Source organism: Borostomias antarcticus (genome assembly GCF_949987555.1).
Source record: "Borostomias antarcticus genome assembly, chromosome: 17".
NCBI classification, from domain to species: domain Eukaryota; kingdom Metazoa; phylum Chordata; class Actinopteri; order Stomiiformes; family Stomiidae; genus Borostomias; species Borostomias antarcticus.
In genome coordinates this window covers 17291985-17309537 of record NC_140250.1, presented here as the reverse complement: position 1 = coordinate 17309537, position 17553 = coordinate 17291985, and the positions used below count along the sequence as shown (strand labels likewise).

The 17553-nt window shown below is 43.6% G+C and overlaps 1 protein-coding gene across 1 annotated transcript; it reads right to left on the bottom strand.

Annotated features, from left to right (window-relative positions):
* Window positions 1-581: 581 nt before the first annotated feature.
* Window positions 582-11605, bottom strand: pcbp3 (poly(rC) binding protein 3; the record flags this gene model as incomplete). Its single annotated transcript, XM_084452257.1, has 12 exons — window positions 582-636; window positions 1573-1742; window positions 2138-2190; window positions 3255-3333; window positions 5463-5504; window positions 7631-7705; window positions 8375-8503; window positions 9391-9522; window positions 9829-9945; window positions 10041-10073; window positions 10182-10205; window positions 11531-11605. 12 exons carry the CDS (start codon window positions 11603-11605, stop codon window positions 582-584), a joined length of 984 nt encoding a protein of 327 aa, XP_084308383.1.
* Between the last annotated feature and the right edge of the window lie 5948 nt (window positions 11606-17553).

Genomic DNA, 17553 nt, shown 5'->3' with positions numbered 1-17553 from the left:
GCAAACATACAGGAGTCGTCAACTTCATGATGTTTACCGTCAGAATGGCTATGCTCCTAAACTTATTTCGTATGACTGATATTTCCTTTTCCTCTCAGACATGAGACAGAAATTCCCTTCACAACAGCATCACAACAGCATCACATCACTCTCATCTTGAACAGCATTGCTCTGTAGTAATTTAATGCAATTTACAGTGTTTGCATTTTTTATTTTTTATTTTAGTTTTCCACTTTTTTTTATTTTTCTTACTTTGCTGACAAGGAAACTACACAATTAAATCAGCAAACTCATCTAACCTGGCAAACAGATAAATAAGTGCAGGATCCTAAGCATTCGGCATGCCTCAACACTATACTAAACTCTACGGTACATGAACTGAAAGAAAAACACTTTTTAGTTGCTCGTGTTAGCGATAGCCTCTTCAAGAGGCTGTTACTAAAGGCTGATGGCCAAGTGCTATGGCAATGAGCTAGTGGACTAAAGAAGTTCTGTGGGAGTATACGTGGGGTGGGGGGGGTTAACTAGGAGGTGGTTGTTGCTGTTAGCTTCTGATAATGGAGCCAGATTTGAGGGTGACTTCAGGACGTTGTCATGGTTGAGGGGTCATTCCACATGGCTGCCACGTCCCTGAACCTGCCATTGGAATTGTGGGAAAGCAACAACCGTTAGTTTCTCTCCAGTTGCTTCCTCCTTGAAATCCCCTAAAAAGATTAAATAAGAAACAACAAATCCCTCAGTGTCCCTTAGAAGGTAAGCACATGGAACCATCTTAGAAGCCCCCCACCAACACTTACCAAGTGGGGCTTAGTATAAACAACTCTGAACTCTGGTAGGGGAAATGCAAAATAATGCACCCCGTCTATTTCCTCTGCAGAAAATAAGCTATTTATTTTCTTTGTTGATAATGAGCCTAAGCCTTTTTAGAGGACAGTGAGAAGCTACCAAGAATAAGCCTATTAGAATGAGAAAGGTGTCATTGTATTGTGCTGTATCCTGCACGGCCTGCTAAGAAGCTCCAGGCTATACACATAAGTCAGTTTCTCACCGTTAATAGTGTGACTCGGTGCTGAAGCAATGGGCCTGCATGATCTCATTGATACCTGATTTATTGAACAGCTAAGGGCTCACTTGTGACAGAGGAGATTAAGGTCTAAGCGATGTGTTTGTCAAGGTAGATGTCTTCTATTGGGCTTAGCCAAAGAGGTGTACACACACTAAATCTGATGCAGCCTGTCATAACAAGTCTAAAATGTTACAATAATGCTTGTAAATAATGATACAATACAGCAGATTTTAAATGTGATAACTTAAGAGCATGTCTCACATTAGGGACAGGTTACGCCAAATTCTGTTGACGTTTGTTGGCATCTATGATGGTGCTGGTTATAGTCATGTCACATAGATGACATATATCTTGTGAAGGTCAAGAAAGGCTTTTTTAAGGTGCGAAAATATCTATGTTCCCTCACTGTGAGACTACTAACAGCAATTGACGTTGCTCACTGTACGAGTTGGCGTCTCTGGTGCTAGTGTCATGCTCAGCACCATGCAGTGGGGGTGAAAGGTTACCTGGCATTGATGAGGTACTGGGCCAGGCTGATGTTGGCAGGGGTTCCTGTTATAGTGATCTGGCGCTCTGACGAGCCCTCCATGGCGTTAGCAATTTTGATCTGCGCCCCAGACATCTGCCGGATCTCATTGATTTTGGTTCCCTGGCGCCCAATTATGCAGCCTATTAGCTGGGAAGAAACACCAAAGGTTCTTAGAAGAGAAACCAGGAAGCCTCAGCCAGTACTGTGCAGATGACATTTGATGAGTGTATGAGAGTAGAATGATGTTTACGAGAGGATCAATTCCATCTAATCCAGTCAGTCCAGGAAATTATTCATTTAGATATATTATTATTATTAAGACAATCAGCAAATCTTTCAAAAATGTATAATAGGCCAAGATGCAACTAGAACATCCAGTTTACTTCCTTACAGATCTTCCTGTTATGCTGTTTATTATTCTCCAGAGAGCACAACTTGATGTCCCTCAGAGGAAATAAAATCTTGAAAATGTTAAAATGGAATTGACCCCAACACCAGGTAATTTGTGTTAATTGTGTCTGGGTCTTTGATCCCTTACTCACGTCATTGGGAATGGTGAGCTCATGAGTACTGGCTGGGGGGCTGCCATCCAGGCCTGGTTTAGGGAGCAGGGGCCCAGGGGAGGGAGAGAGGACAGCATGAGTAACTGTAACTAAAGGCCGATGAGTCCAGATTTCAGTCTGAGGAGAGCCGACCAAAAGCAAACCCTGGACCTTAACCCAAGACCAGGCAGCAAACCACCCAAGCACCTTTGTGTGTTATCCAAGGATGCATAACACAGTTTACAACCTGTTTGAAATGATGGATAACATTTAGTCACATTTCAAAGGCAAAATTCCAGCTGTAAAGTTTCTTTGATAAACATTGAGGTGATGTCATTATTGGTACTGTAAAAGATAAGGCAAGGGCAACAACACAGATGTTTTATTGTTCAACCATTGCTCCTGTGAAACAAGATGCAAAACAAGTAAATGTTGTTTTAAGTGTGTTTATTATTTTTTTAATTCATTTAAATAGCTAGCCTCAGAATTTGATGATGTTGCGCCAAGTGATTCTTGTTGATGCGCTTCAAAGGACATTTGGGGAATGAAACATACAGTATGTAAAAAATGGCAGTTTTTGAAGGACACAATAGCTGGTTGTTTTTGTTCTAATCAGTCCTGTCATGTATGGAATGGTAATAATCCTCATGTCCTTGGAAAAAAGGAATCAAGCATAGCATCTTTATTCATAAGACCTTGATTTTGTCTTTTGAGAAATACCTATAGATTTATACTAAATGAGCACTACAAATATTATACTGAAGTCCAAACAAATATATTTATTTGTGGCATTATAAATATCTTTGATATGGTCTTTGATTGGTCTTTCTATATGGAAAATTAAACTACCCACAAAAGGGGGTGATGCGCCCTGTCACTAGATTGTATTTCAAGTCCTCAGTCACAGTTAGAATAAAGATCATCCAAAGTCAAACCCTTCCAACGGAAACAACCTCATGCAGAGAAGTGCAGCCAAGAAAGGGAGCCGTGTTTAGTGTTAACGAGCAACGCGTCCACCGGGGGCATTCATGGTACACTAACGGAAAGGGAACCGAGGAAGGGCGGTTTTCTAAAGGAGGAAGAGGAGGAGGTCTTGAGAGGGCTCATGCTTACGTACCAGGGAAAGCAGGGGTGGTCTGTCCAAGGGGGGTAAAGGGAGTTTGCTGCATAGCCAACTGGTGGAGCTTGGTCAACTGCTGAAGGGGGTATAGGAAGGGATAGTAGAACTAAGAGGTTATTGTTATAACACAGGTCACACCGAGAAACTGAGTGAACTCAAACTAGAGTGAAGAGACAGTGAGGGAAGGCAGATGTGGGTGGAGAACGAGGGAGCGAGGGAGGGTAAGAGAGAGAGAGTGTTGAGCCGAATATGATCTTGTTACTGTGGGTGGGTTCATGCATCTGCTTTAGGGTGGCACGTGGTGACAGATGTGAAAAACAAAACAAAAAGATGAATCTGTGCTTTTCACAGATTCTGTATGGTTCATGTATTGCTTTTAATCAACAAGTATTGTATTTCAGTATCATTTTCATGAAGCCAGTGAATCACTTTGTATTACATGTGCAGCATTTTGATTTGAAAGGTAGATAATTTCTTTCATCTTGATTAGTTTTAAGTATCTTGCATTCAGCAACATCTAACAAATAACAAATTAACCAATAGCGTGTGCATCTGAGACAATGATACTAATCTTTGAGCTAAAATCAGTCATCCTGGTTTCTCCACACATAGCTGAACCCCCGGTGACTGGCTTTTAACACCCCCTCTGAGGCAACAATGTCACAAATTGTTACTAAAACCTGAAAGTAATCAAACCAGACGATTTGTGATAACAACGTAGCTTTGTAGCTCAAATTGTCCTCTAAACCATTCTTGTTTTCATATCTAATGGTGTTGTGTTGCTTTTAAACTGGGTTGTTAATGTTGACGATATAGCGCTGCAATTCAGAATCCTGGAGAGGGGTTGTGTTCGTAGCCTGATCTCGCCAGCTCACATTCCATTTCACTCCGCAGATCAGTCTGGATATCCAACTGTCTAACGGAATCCGCTCAAACAGAAATTTGTTTGTGCCAATCACAACCGTTTATCTAATATGGGGTGAGTTTATCTAATGTGGGGTGAGCGTCATAGAGGCATTTTCGCTGATTGGTTGTAGGTCTATCCAATTGCGTCCAGAGGCATTTTGATCTACCCCCCGTTGGTAACGCCCTTTAGGAATCAGAAAGCAACTGTGAGTTTCCAAACCCTTAGCATTTTTGCGAATTGGTCTGGCAAAGCCAGGCTACTGTATTCGTTCAGTATTATGGAGCTCTCACAATGATGCAGCATCACCAAGCAACATTTTCAGGTTGTTGTTATACAACTATATATGGACATAAAATGCTGAAAATATGAAGGTAGACTCTATGATATGTAATTGTAGGAGAGTGAGTTACTTTTCTGTTGCAGTTTAAAATGTCGCTAGTACAAGCCCAGAAATCAGTCTTGTCCTAGCCTATGGGCGTTAATACTACCTCTCTCAAGCAGGGATGTTAATAGCACCCCTTACCTTCAGGTTGGCTGGCTTTCTCAGTTGTGTAGCAACCTGGCTAGCAAGCTATGCCATGTTGTAGCAGACATAGTTGGCATTATTTTGATAAACTGACCACATAGTTAGAATCTGCTGGTTTAATAAAGTGGCATATACTGTAATATTATCAGTTGTGAGAACTAAATTTACAACAGTGGCTGCCAACTCAAACCCAAACAGACGACAAACCAACTGATTTTGAGTGTCACATCCCACACAACATGCACATTTTGCCTCGGCAGGCGATGGTCATTCAAGATGCACTTGTGAGTTCTGGCAAGTAGTAGTACATTGGCTCTTCCTACGTTAAATGCAATTATTGTTAGTCGCTTTGGATAAAAGCGTCTGCTAAATGACTGTAATGTAATGCAAATATCAATTTTGCACGTGTGTGACCGTACCTTAGCTCTGAGCCAAAGATGGCAACCTTGCGATGACGATCTCCATTTGTCTGTCAGTACCAAACACTTTTACCTGATATGAAACCTGGCTACAGGACACACGTCTACCTCACTGGCTGTCGGCAACATCAGGTGACTGACGCTGGGGAATGCTTCCACCCTTTAAGACGACTTTCAACGAGGGTAGAGAGGTTGTCGAGTCCCCTTCTTGAGTGATTGTCATGTCAACCAATGCCTCTCTAGGCATCTGTCACTGACACTATAGTTAATCAATGACTGTATGAATTGACACAAATAAGCCATGTAGACTGTTGTTGATGACGAGATGGTGGCAGTGTACAGCATAGACTCACATCTGGATGTGGGATGGCATATTGTCCCTGAATTGTGTAGGCCTGTAAATAAGAAAAAGGAAACAAGTCACTTTTCAGGCGATTCTGAAGTTCGTTCTTTACATTTTATAGTCAAATTTGATAATCAAACGATGTCAGATATCTGGTCCAATTTACGTTCCACTTTTATATTGTGTCTCTAGCTAAGTTACATGTTCACAAACGTTATATTCCAGACTCTATTCCAGTAATTTTCATTTTCAATGTGCTGTGGCTTTCTGAGACATAATCAAGTTCTTTCAAAAAACCACCACCCATGGATACTCTATAGCCTAAACATACAGTACAGTACTCTATACCCTCAATGTACAGTACTCTATAGCCTAATCATACAGTACTCTTTAGCCTAACCATACAGTACTCTATAGCCTAATCATATAGTACTCTATAGCCTACAGTAATAACACAGTACTCTTTAGCCTAATCATACAGTACTCTAACCTAATCATACAGTACTCTATAGCCTAAATGTACAGTGTAACACACACAATATGTCCTGTGATTTTGATGGCATAAGATAAACTAAATTGGGCACACATACTTTGTTCACAAATGCACTTATAATATCTTCATAAAAACTTAAAAACTTGACTGAAGGTTCTGCTTTTTTAGTCGTGACATCAATGTTCTTGAACATAAAAATAAAGCAGTAGAGGAGAATCCAGTAACAATGTTAAAAGGATTTTGGTTAAAGGAAGGAAGTTGGGAATGTTAAAGGGATGATATTCTTGAGTGAGAAGGGGTGCCATGTCCACTGAGAGGTGATATGCAAGGCATTCAATAGGAGTGCTCTGGGGGATGGATAGAAGTCAAAATACTACATTTGAAATCACAACTGGCATGAAATCAGAACCGTTCTCATACATTTTACAGCAGCTAGGCTTAACTGATCATTTGTTCTGAGGTGAAAATAGGTGGTGTGTAACCGACAATCCAAATGACATTATTGGCCTTTTCAGCTAAGTAGCCCTTAGTTTTGATGGATCCATCACACACAGTCATGCCTGTTTGTGCCTGGGAGGCGGGAACAAACTCAGGTCCAATCATAGCCGTTCGAAAAATACATTTTATTTGGCTGAGTGATATGGAACATGTAAACCATGTGTGTTTGGCATGCATGCGGCGTGACTTTATCCACAATTTTCAGGTACCCTTTTTGGCTCTTGAGCACCAAAAGCAGAAATAACTCATATTACAGATCAGCTATAGAGAGTGTTCTCACTTTTTCCATCCTTGTCTGGTACGGCAACACAACCACTCAGGGCAGGACTCGGTTTGAAAGAGTTATACGCAGAGCATCTAAAATCATGGGCTGTAGTCTCCCCTCGCTGTCTTCTATCTACTCCATCAGAATAGTTACGAATGCTAACAAGATCACAGCTGATCCCTCATCCAGCTCACCATTTAATTAATCTGCTCCATCAGGAAGGAGATGCAGGAGTATTAGATGCAGACCAACTCACTTTGGGGATAGTACCTTTCCCCAAGCCATCCGGCATCTGAACTCTCACTAAAACTACCTCAGGCGCGCCTAGCACCTGCTGCACTTAATGGCTGTTTGTATTACTTACTGTACTGTATGTGTTGTGTGCTGTTTGTTTTCATGTTTGTTTGATGTGATGAGCGAACCTGACACATTCCTATCAACTTATTGTTGACATGGCGCATACATTATTGAATTGAATTGAATTGAAAATGTACAACTATAGAAATGTTCTGTGTAGTAACGTTTAAGTTGCTGACTTAATTTTCTAATTTATGGACACTAGGGTAATAAAATGTAAGTCAGGGGAACATCAAAACAATTTCACAGCCCTCCATTAATTGATAACTTTCAGCAAGCTCTCCCTCCCTCTTCCTCAAGCTGTTCTCCCGCTTGTGGATCGGGGTTCAGGCGGCATGTGAGCGAGCGAGCAAGGTCACATTTAGTTTTCTTTTAATTGTCCCCCACCCGGCGACAGCCAAAGGGGGGGTACTTTAGGTTGGCCGGTGTCACATCGTGAGTGAGTGAGTGAATGAGTGAGTGAGTAAGGGACGGTTGAAAACCTGAGTGCACTAACAGGCAGCGGCTGGCGCAGTAGTAATAGGCTGAGCTTGGCTGCGAACGGCGCCGGTGGGTCGGCTCTTACCTGGCCACCTGAAAATATGACGGGGGTTGAGGCAGGCTTTGGGCGGTAAGGAATTGTGGCACCTTTCGGTGGCGACTGAGGAGAGGAGCACAGAGGGAAAAGGGAGAGAGAGAGAGTAGTTAGATCAGGTGTTTGGGTGTGGGGTTGTGGGTGAGGAGAGAGAGAGAGAGAGAGAGAGAGAGAGAGAGGGAGAGAGAGAGAGAGAGAGAGAGAGAGACATCGGACATCTTTTCCCTGCCAAGTCAGTTCCCTGTTTGGGGAGTTGGTATCTGACGTAATGGTATGAAAATAGTATTCCACCTCACTAATGAAGATGGGGTCCTGTGTTCACCCCATCGATCAGCAATAACAGCAGTTTATTCATGAAAATCCAAGTGATAGGCAAAGCAACTTGCTCTTTTGATAATGAGCTGTTTGGAATTCTCAGTAAGAATTCAGTTAACACGTTTCAATTTATTAAAAAATACGCTAAGATATTAATTCATTCAAGCAGAGTGAGAGTATTGTTCCATCAAACATCTAGATACTGACTGTGAACCTAAACCCGCCCAGCGTAGCTGTTTGAATTTCCTTATAGAATGCTGATTGGTGAGATCATTTTGTGATCTGGCACAAAGGGATCTCTATGGAGAATATCCAGACTAATTTGTGAGAGAAACAGAATGTGAGCTCACAATATTACAGTAGGATGGACTCACAAGGCTAATATGTTTTTGAAATGGTCCCCGGTGTCCAGTACTCTACCTCCAACATGACCACGCAGATTTGCTTGACACACTGGATAATGGCTTCTGGGGTCCCGGAGATTGTCACGGCACGCTCTGTCGAGTTGGGCAGCATGTCTCCTGCCACCTGAACCTGTGCACCTGTGGACTAGAGAAAAAGGGACAAGGCATTGTTGACATTTGTATGTATTAAGCAATTTTATTGAGCCCATGGATGTCAACGAGAGTATTCCACCTTGTGTAAATTTATGAATCTGAATTTGGAACTTCAGGTGGGGAGAATATATTCACAGAATTTTATTGATCAGCAGTGGCTTCTTTGTGGTCAAGGAATGGACAAACCATCATCACAACATGTGTACAGTTGTCTTATGTGTTGCCCAATTATCTTCCTTAGATAATGATAGGACTGGATGAGTGACTTTCTAACCTGGGGCGGCACGTAGCTCGGGAGGTAGAGCCGCCGGCTGGGGATCGCAAGGTCCCTGGTTCGATCCCAGCTTCCGGCGTGTGCCGAAGTGTTCTTGAGCAAGACACTGAACCCCCAAATCACTCATGTGCTCAGTTCAGTACCTAGTACTGTCGGCTCACAGCAAGAATGGCTTTGGGCCTCTCTGTGTGGCCTTTCTCTGTGGAGTTTATATGTTCTCCCTGTGTTCGCAAGGGTTTCCTCCCAAAGAACCCAATATGAAAAACATGCAGATGCTCCTCAGTGCCTGGACTGAGCACTTGGACTTGGTCCCTGGGCGCCATGAACGATGGCTGCCCACTGCTCCAGCCTGCCACTGGAGGAGACAGCTTGGATGGGAGAAATGTAGGGAACAATTTCCACCGGCAAATGTGTGTTGTGTGTGGTTGTCGCCGCTCATTCACCTGTGTGTATTTGTGTGTACAGTACCGTGTGGTGAATAAAACCTTGAGGTCCTGAAATTAATTATTATCCAATCATGTGAGATCAGATATCACCGCAAGAAAAGGGAGGAAAGCAGGAAGTAATTGTTGAGAGTTTTCAAATACAGTAGGATCTTACTGTACCTCTCTCATCTCTTTTATCTTGGAGCCTCCCTTCCCAATAAGGGAGCCACACTGGCTGGCTGGCACCACCAGACGCAGGGTAACGGGGGGCTTGCTGGTGGCTGGGCTGTTGCTCATCGAATTGATAATATCCTGGAAAATGAGAAAATAAAATTGATTACATGGTGTAAAATCTGTTATGCGGATAACTGCACATTTGCAACTGATACATTTGGGTAAGGGGTACTTTTATACCTAGGGGAAACCCATTTTGCTGGGATAACTGTGTAACAAGCGCACACAGAAATAAGTATTTCTTCGAAACGGAATTGGTGTCAGCACTACTGTTGCAAATTAGTCTAAATGTGTAGAGATCTTGTCCAACGATAAATCTAGTCCAACGATAAATGTATGAAGGAATGAATGAAGTTCACTATGGATGGAATGATTACACAATACCTCCTCGAACTTATAGGCGATCATGGCAAACGCCTTGAAGATGGCGTCTGTTGGGCCTGTGATGGTCACGATCCTCTCTGGACAGTTGCCCTCAGAGATGTTAATCCGTGCGCCACTCTGCAGAGAAATCGTGACAAATAACATAAGCACTTGAGTAGGGGATTTCTTTGCGTACAGTAAAATAATCTGCGGACTGAAAAACTTGAACAAACCTCCTCACGCATCTTTTTTACTGTTTCCCCTTTCTGGAAAGCACAAAGCAAGATAACAAGATCAACAATAATAGCACCTTTTTTACGTGGATAAAGTAAAGTATATAGCCTACCGTGTATCATGTATGAAATCTTACATACCTTGCCAATAATACTGCCAACTTCCTGAAACAAGAAGTTACACAAATGTGAGGCGGCACATTTCCCCCTACTTCAACCCACACCTCACTTTGGGATGGTATTATTCAGCTGTATATTTTTCAACAGCATTGCGCATACAGAGGTCACACAACTGTTTTCATCAGGACTCTGCATATGGATGCCATCTCTCCTGAGCTTTTGGTCTGGCACAGTGGAGCTCGAGGTGGAGGGGGTGGGCGGTCAACATTGACTGCAAGCGCTTGCACTGTGACCTCTCTCCCAAGACAGTTGAGTCACAGGCAAGCCTTGCTACCCATACAAAACAACCTTGCTTCCAAGAACGTCCTCTAATCACCACTTGGTTGAGAGGAAGCATTGCAACACACCCAAACTTGTTTGGGGAAAAGCATATGGGGATTACAAAATGTGGAGTGTCTTTAATCAAGAACTGTGTTCAAGCTTCATTCTGACAAGGTGAATAGGAAAACATGGCATGATTTGCTATTCAGGTGAACTGCATTGAGCAGTTGAGCAGGTTCAATGTTTCTGCAATTTGAATAATTGTAAAATTCCTTCCTTCCTTCCTTCCTTCCTTCCTTCCTTCCTTCCTCCACCCCAGCGACAGTGCAGGGCGAGAGGTATTGTTCTCGTGGTGTGTGTGGTGGGTTTCTGCACGCGTACGTTTGTTTGTGTGTTTGTCTGTTAGCAGGATTACGCGAAAGCTACTGGACCGATTTTTACGGAACTTGGTGGAAGGTTGTAGCATGGTCCAACTTAGAACCCATTCTATTTTGAAGCAGATCCGAATCACAGGTCGGGTTCACGGGCTGAACAAACACAGCCGGACTGCCCATTCATCTCCATTCATTTTTTGGACTATGATTACGCAAAAACTACCAAAATGATTTTTAAGAAACTCGGTGGAGGTGTGCATCATGGGCCACCGTAGAACCCAGTAGATCCGAATCCACTAATGAAAACAAAACTTAACGAAGCCAGCTACCTGTATGAGAGTGCTAGAGACACAGGGTTTGGACTGGGGTGTGTGGGGGGAAAGCCCGGAGTGCACCGCACTTCCCCCCGCCAGCTGTGAACTAAGGTGGGCGCCACAGAGCCGGACAAATACAGCCACCCATTCACTTCCAGTCATTTTTACCTCACAGGGTGGGTCCACTAGGATTACGCAAACACTACCAGAGTGCTTTTCATGAAACTCTGTGGAAGGGTGTCGTATGGGACAATTAAGAACCCATTCTGGCATACACCGTGCCACAAAATGCATTCAGGGGCGGCGGTCTGTGCTCTCTGAGTACCCTTTGTAGTTCTCAGAATGTTTTGCATCTGCTTACTTTGCCGTGCATGAGGAGTCGGATGGTGAGGGTGACGTTGAGCCCGCCCTCTGACTGGACTTTGGTAGATTCCATACTGGGAGCAGCGGGAGGTGAGAAAGGAGTGTGTGGACGTGGAGAGAGAGGGAGTCCTCAGGAACCGGAGGAGGTTGATGGTTCTGCTGCCAGCCTGTCACCTGCAGACACAGACAGACACAGACATCCCCACAGCCATTAGGGACAACATTGTGTCCACTATTTTTTGGTGTTATTTTGTTTTTCTTCCCAGAAGGCTCTATCTGTAACATTTCCATTGTAGTGGATTCTAGTGCTGCACAAGGTTTATGCATCGCCATCACAATGTGCACATGCGCAATAGTCACATCGCAAGGGTCTGCAATGTTGTTCTCTTTTTTCCCCTGCTATGTTAACTCAAAACATGTCATGCTACAAACTTTTTGCTCAACTAGAGTGGGACAGGTCTTCAGATTAAGAAACTCCTTGTTTGATGCTCTAGGGGGCTTTGGCAAAGAGATCTGGACATGATTAATTGTATTAAATGCATCACTAGTATCTTGACAGTGCATCAGGGGCCGGGGAGGAACAGGGTCTGACAGTGTTTCTTTACGACTCTGTGGCTCATACAAGATATCAGGGCTCATAACCACCCTGGGGCATGAGATCCTCTCCTCTACTCCATCTTCCTCTCTCCTCTCCTCTTCCCTCCACTGCCCCGCCATGCTCCTCTCTTCGCCCTTACAAATCATCTGCCACAACACGCTTTGAATTACATACATGAGAAAACAAAGCTGGAGCAAAATAAGAGAGATTAAAAGATAGAAAGGGGAATGTTGGATAAGAGCTGTGTAATCATCTTATCATCTTTCGACCTCTCTTGTTGTTCTGAGATGGTGCTGGAGGCGTAAACAAAATGTGTTTTTTTCTTGATTCCGGTCTGACAGTCCACTCAGACAGTCTTACAGAACAATATTTGTTCTGTAAGACTATAAAAAACATTGCTGTTCAGTTATGTTAAGTTGTTTGTACAAAAGTGTCCTTATAAACATGCTGTTTTCTGAGACTATGTAGTATACTTACATGACTGCTATGTTCACACAGGTAGTTACCTCCACCCCAGCGTTGAGCGCAAAAACTACCAGACTGATTTTCATGAAACTCGGTGGAAGGGTGTAGCATGGGCCAACTTAGACAACCCATTACATTTTGGAGTGGATCCAAAACACAGGTCGGGTCAACGAACCACCCAAACATGGCGGACTATTCATCTCCATTCATTTTTTGGACGTAGTCTCAGGAGCTAAAAAATCCACCCATTCATATTCAATGGGGGGAATTGAAACATCCATATCTCAACATGGGAAGGTCACAGAGACGAGGAGTTTGGACTGGCATAAAGCTCTCGGCCTATCGAACGGAGCAATACCAAACATGTCCTGCTCGCACACATGCATGCACAGAGCCAGGAAATGCATTCATGGGTGGAGGTCTGTGATCTCCGAGCACCATTTCTAGTTCTGTATGGTAAACTGTACATGCAGTCTACAGGTACATGTGATACATTGATATAGCTGCTCCAACAGCATTTTGGGAGTTTTGCCTGACAAATCGGCACAGTGGCACCATGGTGGTAGTAGTACTGTCGCCTCACAGCAAGACGGTCCTGGGTTCGATTCCCGCTTGGGATGCTGTTAGCACTGGGGGGCGAGTTCTCCCCAGGGTTGTCAGGCACCTAGATGGGGTATCTCCCTGACCTTTCTGTTTGGAGTTTGTATGTTCTCCCCATGTAGACTACTCTCCCCAGGTGGGGATCGAACCCACAACCTCCCACTTCCAAACGCGGCTCGCTAACCACGGCACAGCTGTTAACGGGCCTTACAGCGGGTCATTATGACAAGCTCTGTCTGTGTAAACGGTAAATGTCTGTCAGCATTTGGAGATGACCTTGCCCTTATCAACACATACATCTGTGTCAACACTGGTGTGATCACAGTAGATGAAACCTTCAGGTGTGCTATTCATAGATCTCTCAGTGTAAAAGCTCCAGTGTTCGGACGGTTCACAGGTAACGTGAACGATCTAAAAGATTGTGCCAGGCCTATCTATCTGTCTAAAACTGACTGTTACAGGGGTCAACTAGCCTGGCTCGTAATTCTAAATAAATCTAATTTACAAGACTATTCAGCCCGTAAACTGAACGTCTCTCCCTGCGTGTAGATGCTAATGAGCAACAAACCACACCCCCCATGTGTCGTCAGTCTGCCCCTGGCTTAACACTGACATTTTGGCTCCTGAGCTCAAGTCCAAATTAATGAAGGTGAATGGGCGGCCGTGTTCGGGCGGCTATGAGGTGCCCCCCACACACCACAGTCCAAACCCTGTGTCTCTAGCGCCCCCACACAGGGATCTGGCTTTGCACAAAGTTTTGTTTTGGCTCTGTGCAAATGCGAGTGGCACATGCGAGTGGAATACATCTTTGGTATTGCTGTGTCTGTTATGTTGAGACCTTTCTGCCAGTCCAAACTGTGTGTGTCTGTGACCTTCCCACGTGGAGATATGGCCATTTCAATCCCATGCCTTGTTTTACTGTGCTGTGTGCAAGTGACTGGGACCTATTTGGTCTTGGTGCGTTCGTTACAGCGACACCTTTCTGCCAGTCCAAACCACATGTCTCTGTGACCTTCCCACGTCAAGGTATGGCTATTTCTATCCTGTGCAGCATCCTCTAGTGGCTAGGTGGTGAAGTGCAAGGTTGAACCTGTCCACCGTTGACTCATCCATTTGCCCTTTATTATGCACTTACACAACAGCTTGTGTGAATACTCGATTGTGATTGGCTGAGAAGTATGCATAATTTCTGCACAACGACCGTATACGCCCGACAACTCACCGTTGTTCTAAATCAATGCGCAATTCAAGATACAGTCTAGCAGCCCAAACACTGACCTGTGACAACTTGCTGTACCTGATATTGCTAGCTAGCCACTAGCGACGTGTAGGCTACTGCATATTTGCTGTGCAACATGTCTGACATGTCATGTCAATTGTCCAGTTGTCAAATCTAATTTCCAACAAACTGTTAAGCCAGACACCATATTGTCCCCAAATCAATATTTTTTCCCACGTCAAATATGCGTGCTCTCACTGTCAGTCGTAGCTTCAAGTAATTCATTGCGAGCTGAATTGCAGAATGGGATGTGACAGGGCTCGTTTGGTCTAGGCAAGTTATGATGTCATAACGTTAGGATTTGAGTGGAGGGATTATAAAAAATTAATGGTTGCTATGGAAATGGTATATGTGTAAATGACCTTTGCGGAGGTAAATTGCACCCGGCTACTCATCAGGCAATTCACTAGTTCCGCATCATTCATTTAAACAATGCAACATCCGGCCCCTCGTTCATTATTCCTTATTATGCACTTTACTATGCATTTTACAGTGCCTTATTAAGGTTAATAAGCCCTTAAGGTATTAGATAATACAATTCACCTTCTACAAATGATCCTTCTATCCTTCTTGTGTCTACTGCTGTCTTACTCTACGTCAGTTTGAGCCTGTGTCCATCCCTTGTTTACTGGAAATAGTGTGCTTACCCCACAACCTGCTCCCTCAATATTGTTCCTTCATGCCTCCTTAAAGAGGTTTTTGACAGTTTGGGCCCTATAGCAGTCGGTCATCTTGGATTATATTCCATCCTATTTTAAACATGCCGTGGTTCAGCCTCTTGTTAAAAAGCCAAATCTCGACTCCACAGTTCTCACCAATTTTAGAATGATTTCCAAATTCCCTTTCCCCCCAAAAGTTATTGAAAAGTTTGTTTTTTGCCAACTACAGGCAAGCGCACAGACTGGCTATTCTCCGTCTGTAGGCTACACTCGCAGCTCACATTCTCTATGCTACGATCGGCCTGTTGGTGCCTGGAATATTGTGTGCAATATGGCTGAATGTTTATCAGATTTTGAGGATATAGAAGATGACGGATATATATCATAGAATATGATGGAAGCCGATCGTAGTGTAGAGAATGTGAGCCGCGAGTGTAGCCTACAGATGGAGAATAGCCAGTCTGCGAGCTGTGCATGCGTGCTGGAGCAAGTGGGGAAGCTTTATTTAGTTTCTAAAGACGTTTCTAAAGATCATATTACAGAGGCATGTGAAAACCACAACAAGCCCTCGCTCTATGGAAGCACAACTAGCGATTCATAAAAAATAGATTGATGAAAACAACCGTTTCGTGGCAGAAAATAAATTTTTTAGAAGCTGCATTCTCGGTGTCTCGTCCGCCGCCATTACATGGATATACTTGGCTCGCGCTGGATTTTACATTTCTTCTACAGGCCTCCGAATTACACCAAAGTGATCTCGGTGAGTCAAACGTCTTGTAATATGCCGTAAATAAGGTCCACGTTGTCGAAAAAGAGCCTTCTCCTTTAAATTGGTTGACATTGTACGTTTTCCATCCACATTGGGCATCTTTCATCCTCCTCTGCCCCCTTCACCTGCGGGGTCCCCCAAGGGTTAATTCTAGGTCCCATTATATTGTCTGTGTACATGCTCCCTCTGGGTTCTATTATCTGGAAACGCAGCATCTCTTTCCATCTTTACATCAACGATACCCAGCTGTACCTCCCACCAAACCAAAGAGAAATTTCTTTCTGAAACCCTTGTTCAACTGCGTTGAAGACATAAAATCCTGGATGTCCAAAAATGTTCTTATGCTAATGACAATGAAACTGAGATTGTTCTATTCTGCCCTAAAACATTAATGATACTGTATTTGTGCTGTACATACCGTGGGCACCTCTGCTTCCCCTCACTAAACCACATTAAAAAAAACAACAACCTTGATGTGTTTTTCAATTCCACCCTCAAATTCGAATCTGTTTTAAAGGGAAACTTTTTCCAAATCAGACAGCTAAAATCAAGTCCTTTTTCTCAGTCCATGATTTTGTTTCTGAACAGATGTTTCTCACCATCCCACAAACCCGTTTGAAGCAAAAGGCTGATCATGCTTTTTCTGATGCTGCCGCAAAACTGTGGAACAGCCTGCCCTTCCCTGTTACAGCAGGTCTGCCCCTTCACTTTTAAATGAAGACTAAATAATTCGACATAGGCGTATGCATTTTCTGAATGGCCGTTGAGTTATTTGTACACAGATGGGCGAGACCATGTTGGTTATATTTTACGCTGTTTTAACTCACATGCTGTTCACTCACATGCTTTTAACCTTTAAAAAAATAAAATAATATGTGTATCAGGCATGTCTCTGTATTACTGTCTGTCTGTTATATTTTATGCTGTTTTAACTCACAGCCTGTATAGCACTTTGGTCAACTTTGTCTGTTTTTAAAAGTGCTTTGTAAATAAAACGAACTAGAACCTGTTTCTCAACAATGCAGCCGTTTGTGTGCGTGTAGCAGCATGCGTGTGGGAGCCATGCTCACTCTTGTTGAATTGCAAGACTGGTAGAGGGAGGAGAGGGACCCTTTGTTACAGAACTTGTGTCTGCAGGGTGGATGGGGGAGGAGGGACGATGCCTCCCCCCTCTCCCCCGTTGGCCCTGGCTGTAAACCTGTCATGCCGAATCAGTCGGCCTCACTGAGATCTCAGCCTAGATTACAATCAAGAACTGAGGGCTCCTCGCCTTGTTCCTATGCCACATGGCATTAGCATGAATGGCCTAACTAGCTAGCATGTTCTCCCTCCTCTTTCACCCTCCTCAATCAGACAAATTACGGGGAGAGGACAATGTGAATTTGGCTTATGGCTACCGATACCATTGCTGGTTAGCACTGCATGCTAACGCTTGTGATGCTAACGGGTCTTAGCGCCATTGCGGCATTCACATGGAGGACAATGCAAATGTGACTCGCGGAAAACATGTGCTGCTTGTGTCCACCAGTTATACATTGTTGTATATACTCCAGTATTTCTGTCAAAACATGATTCATCTAAATGTCGATGTTCTCTTATGTTGACAATACTGTAACAGTGATGTTACAGTGGGTGGATGACTGGAATCATG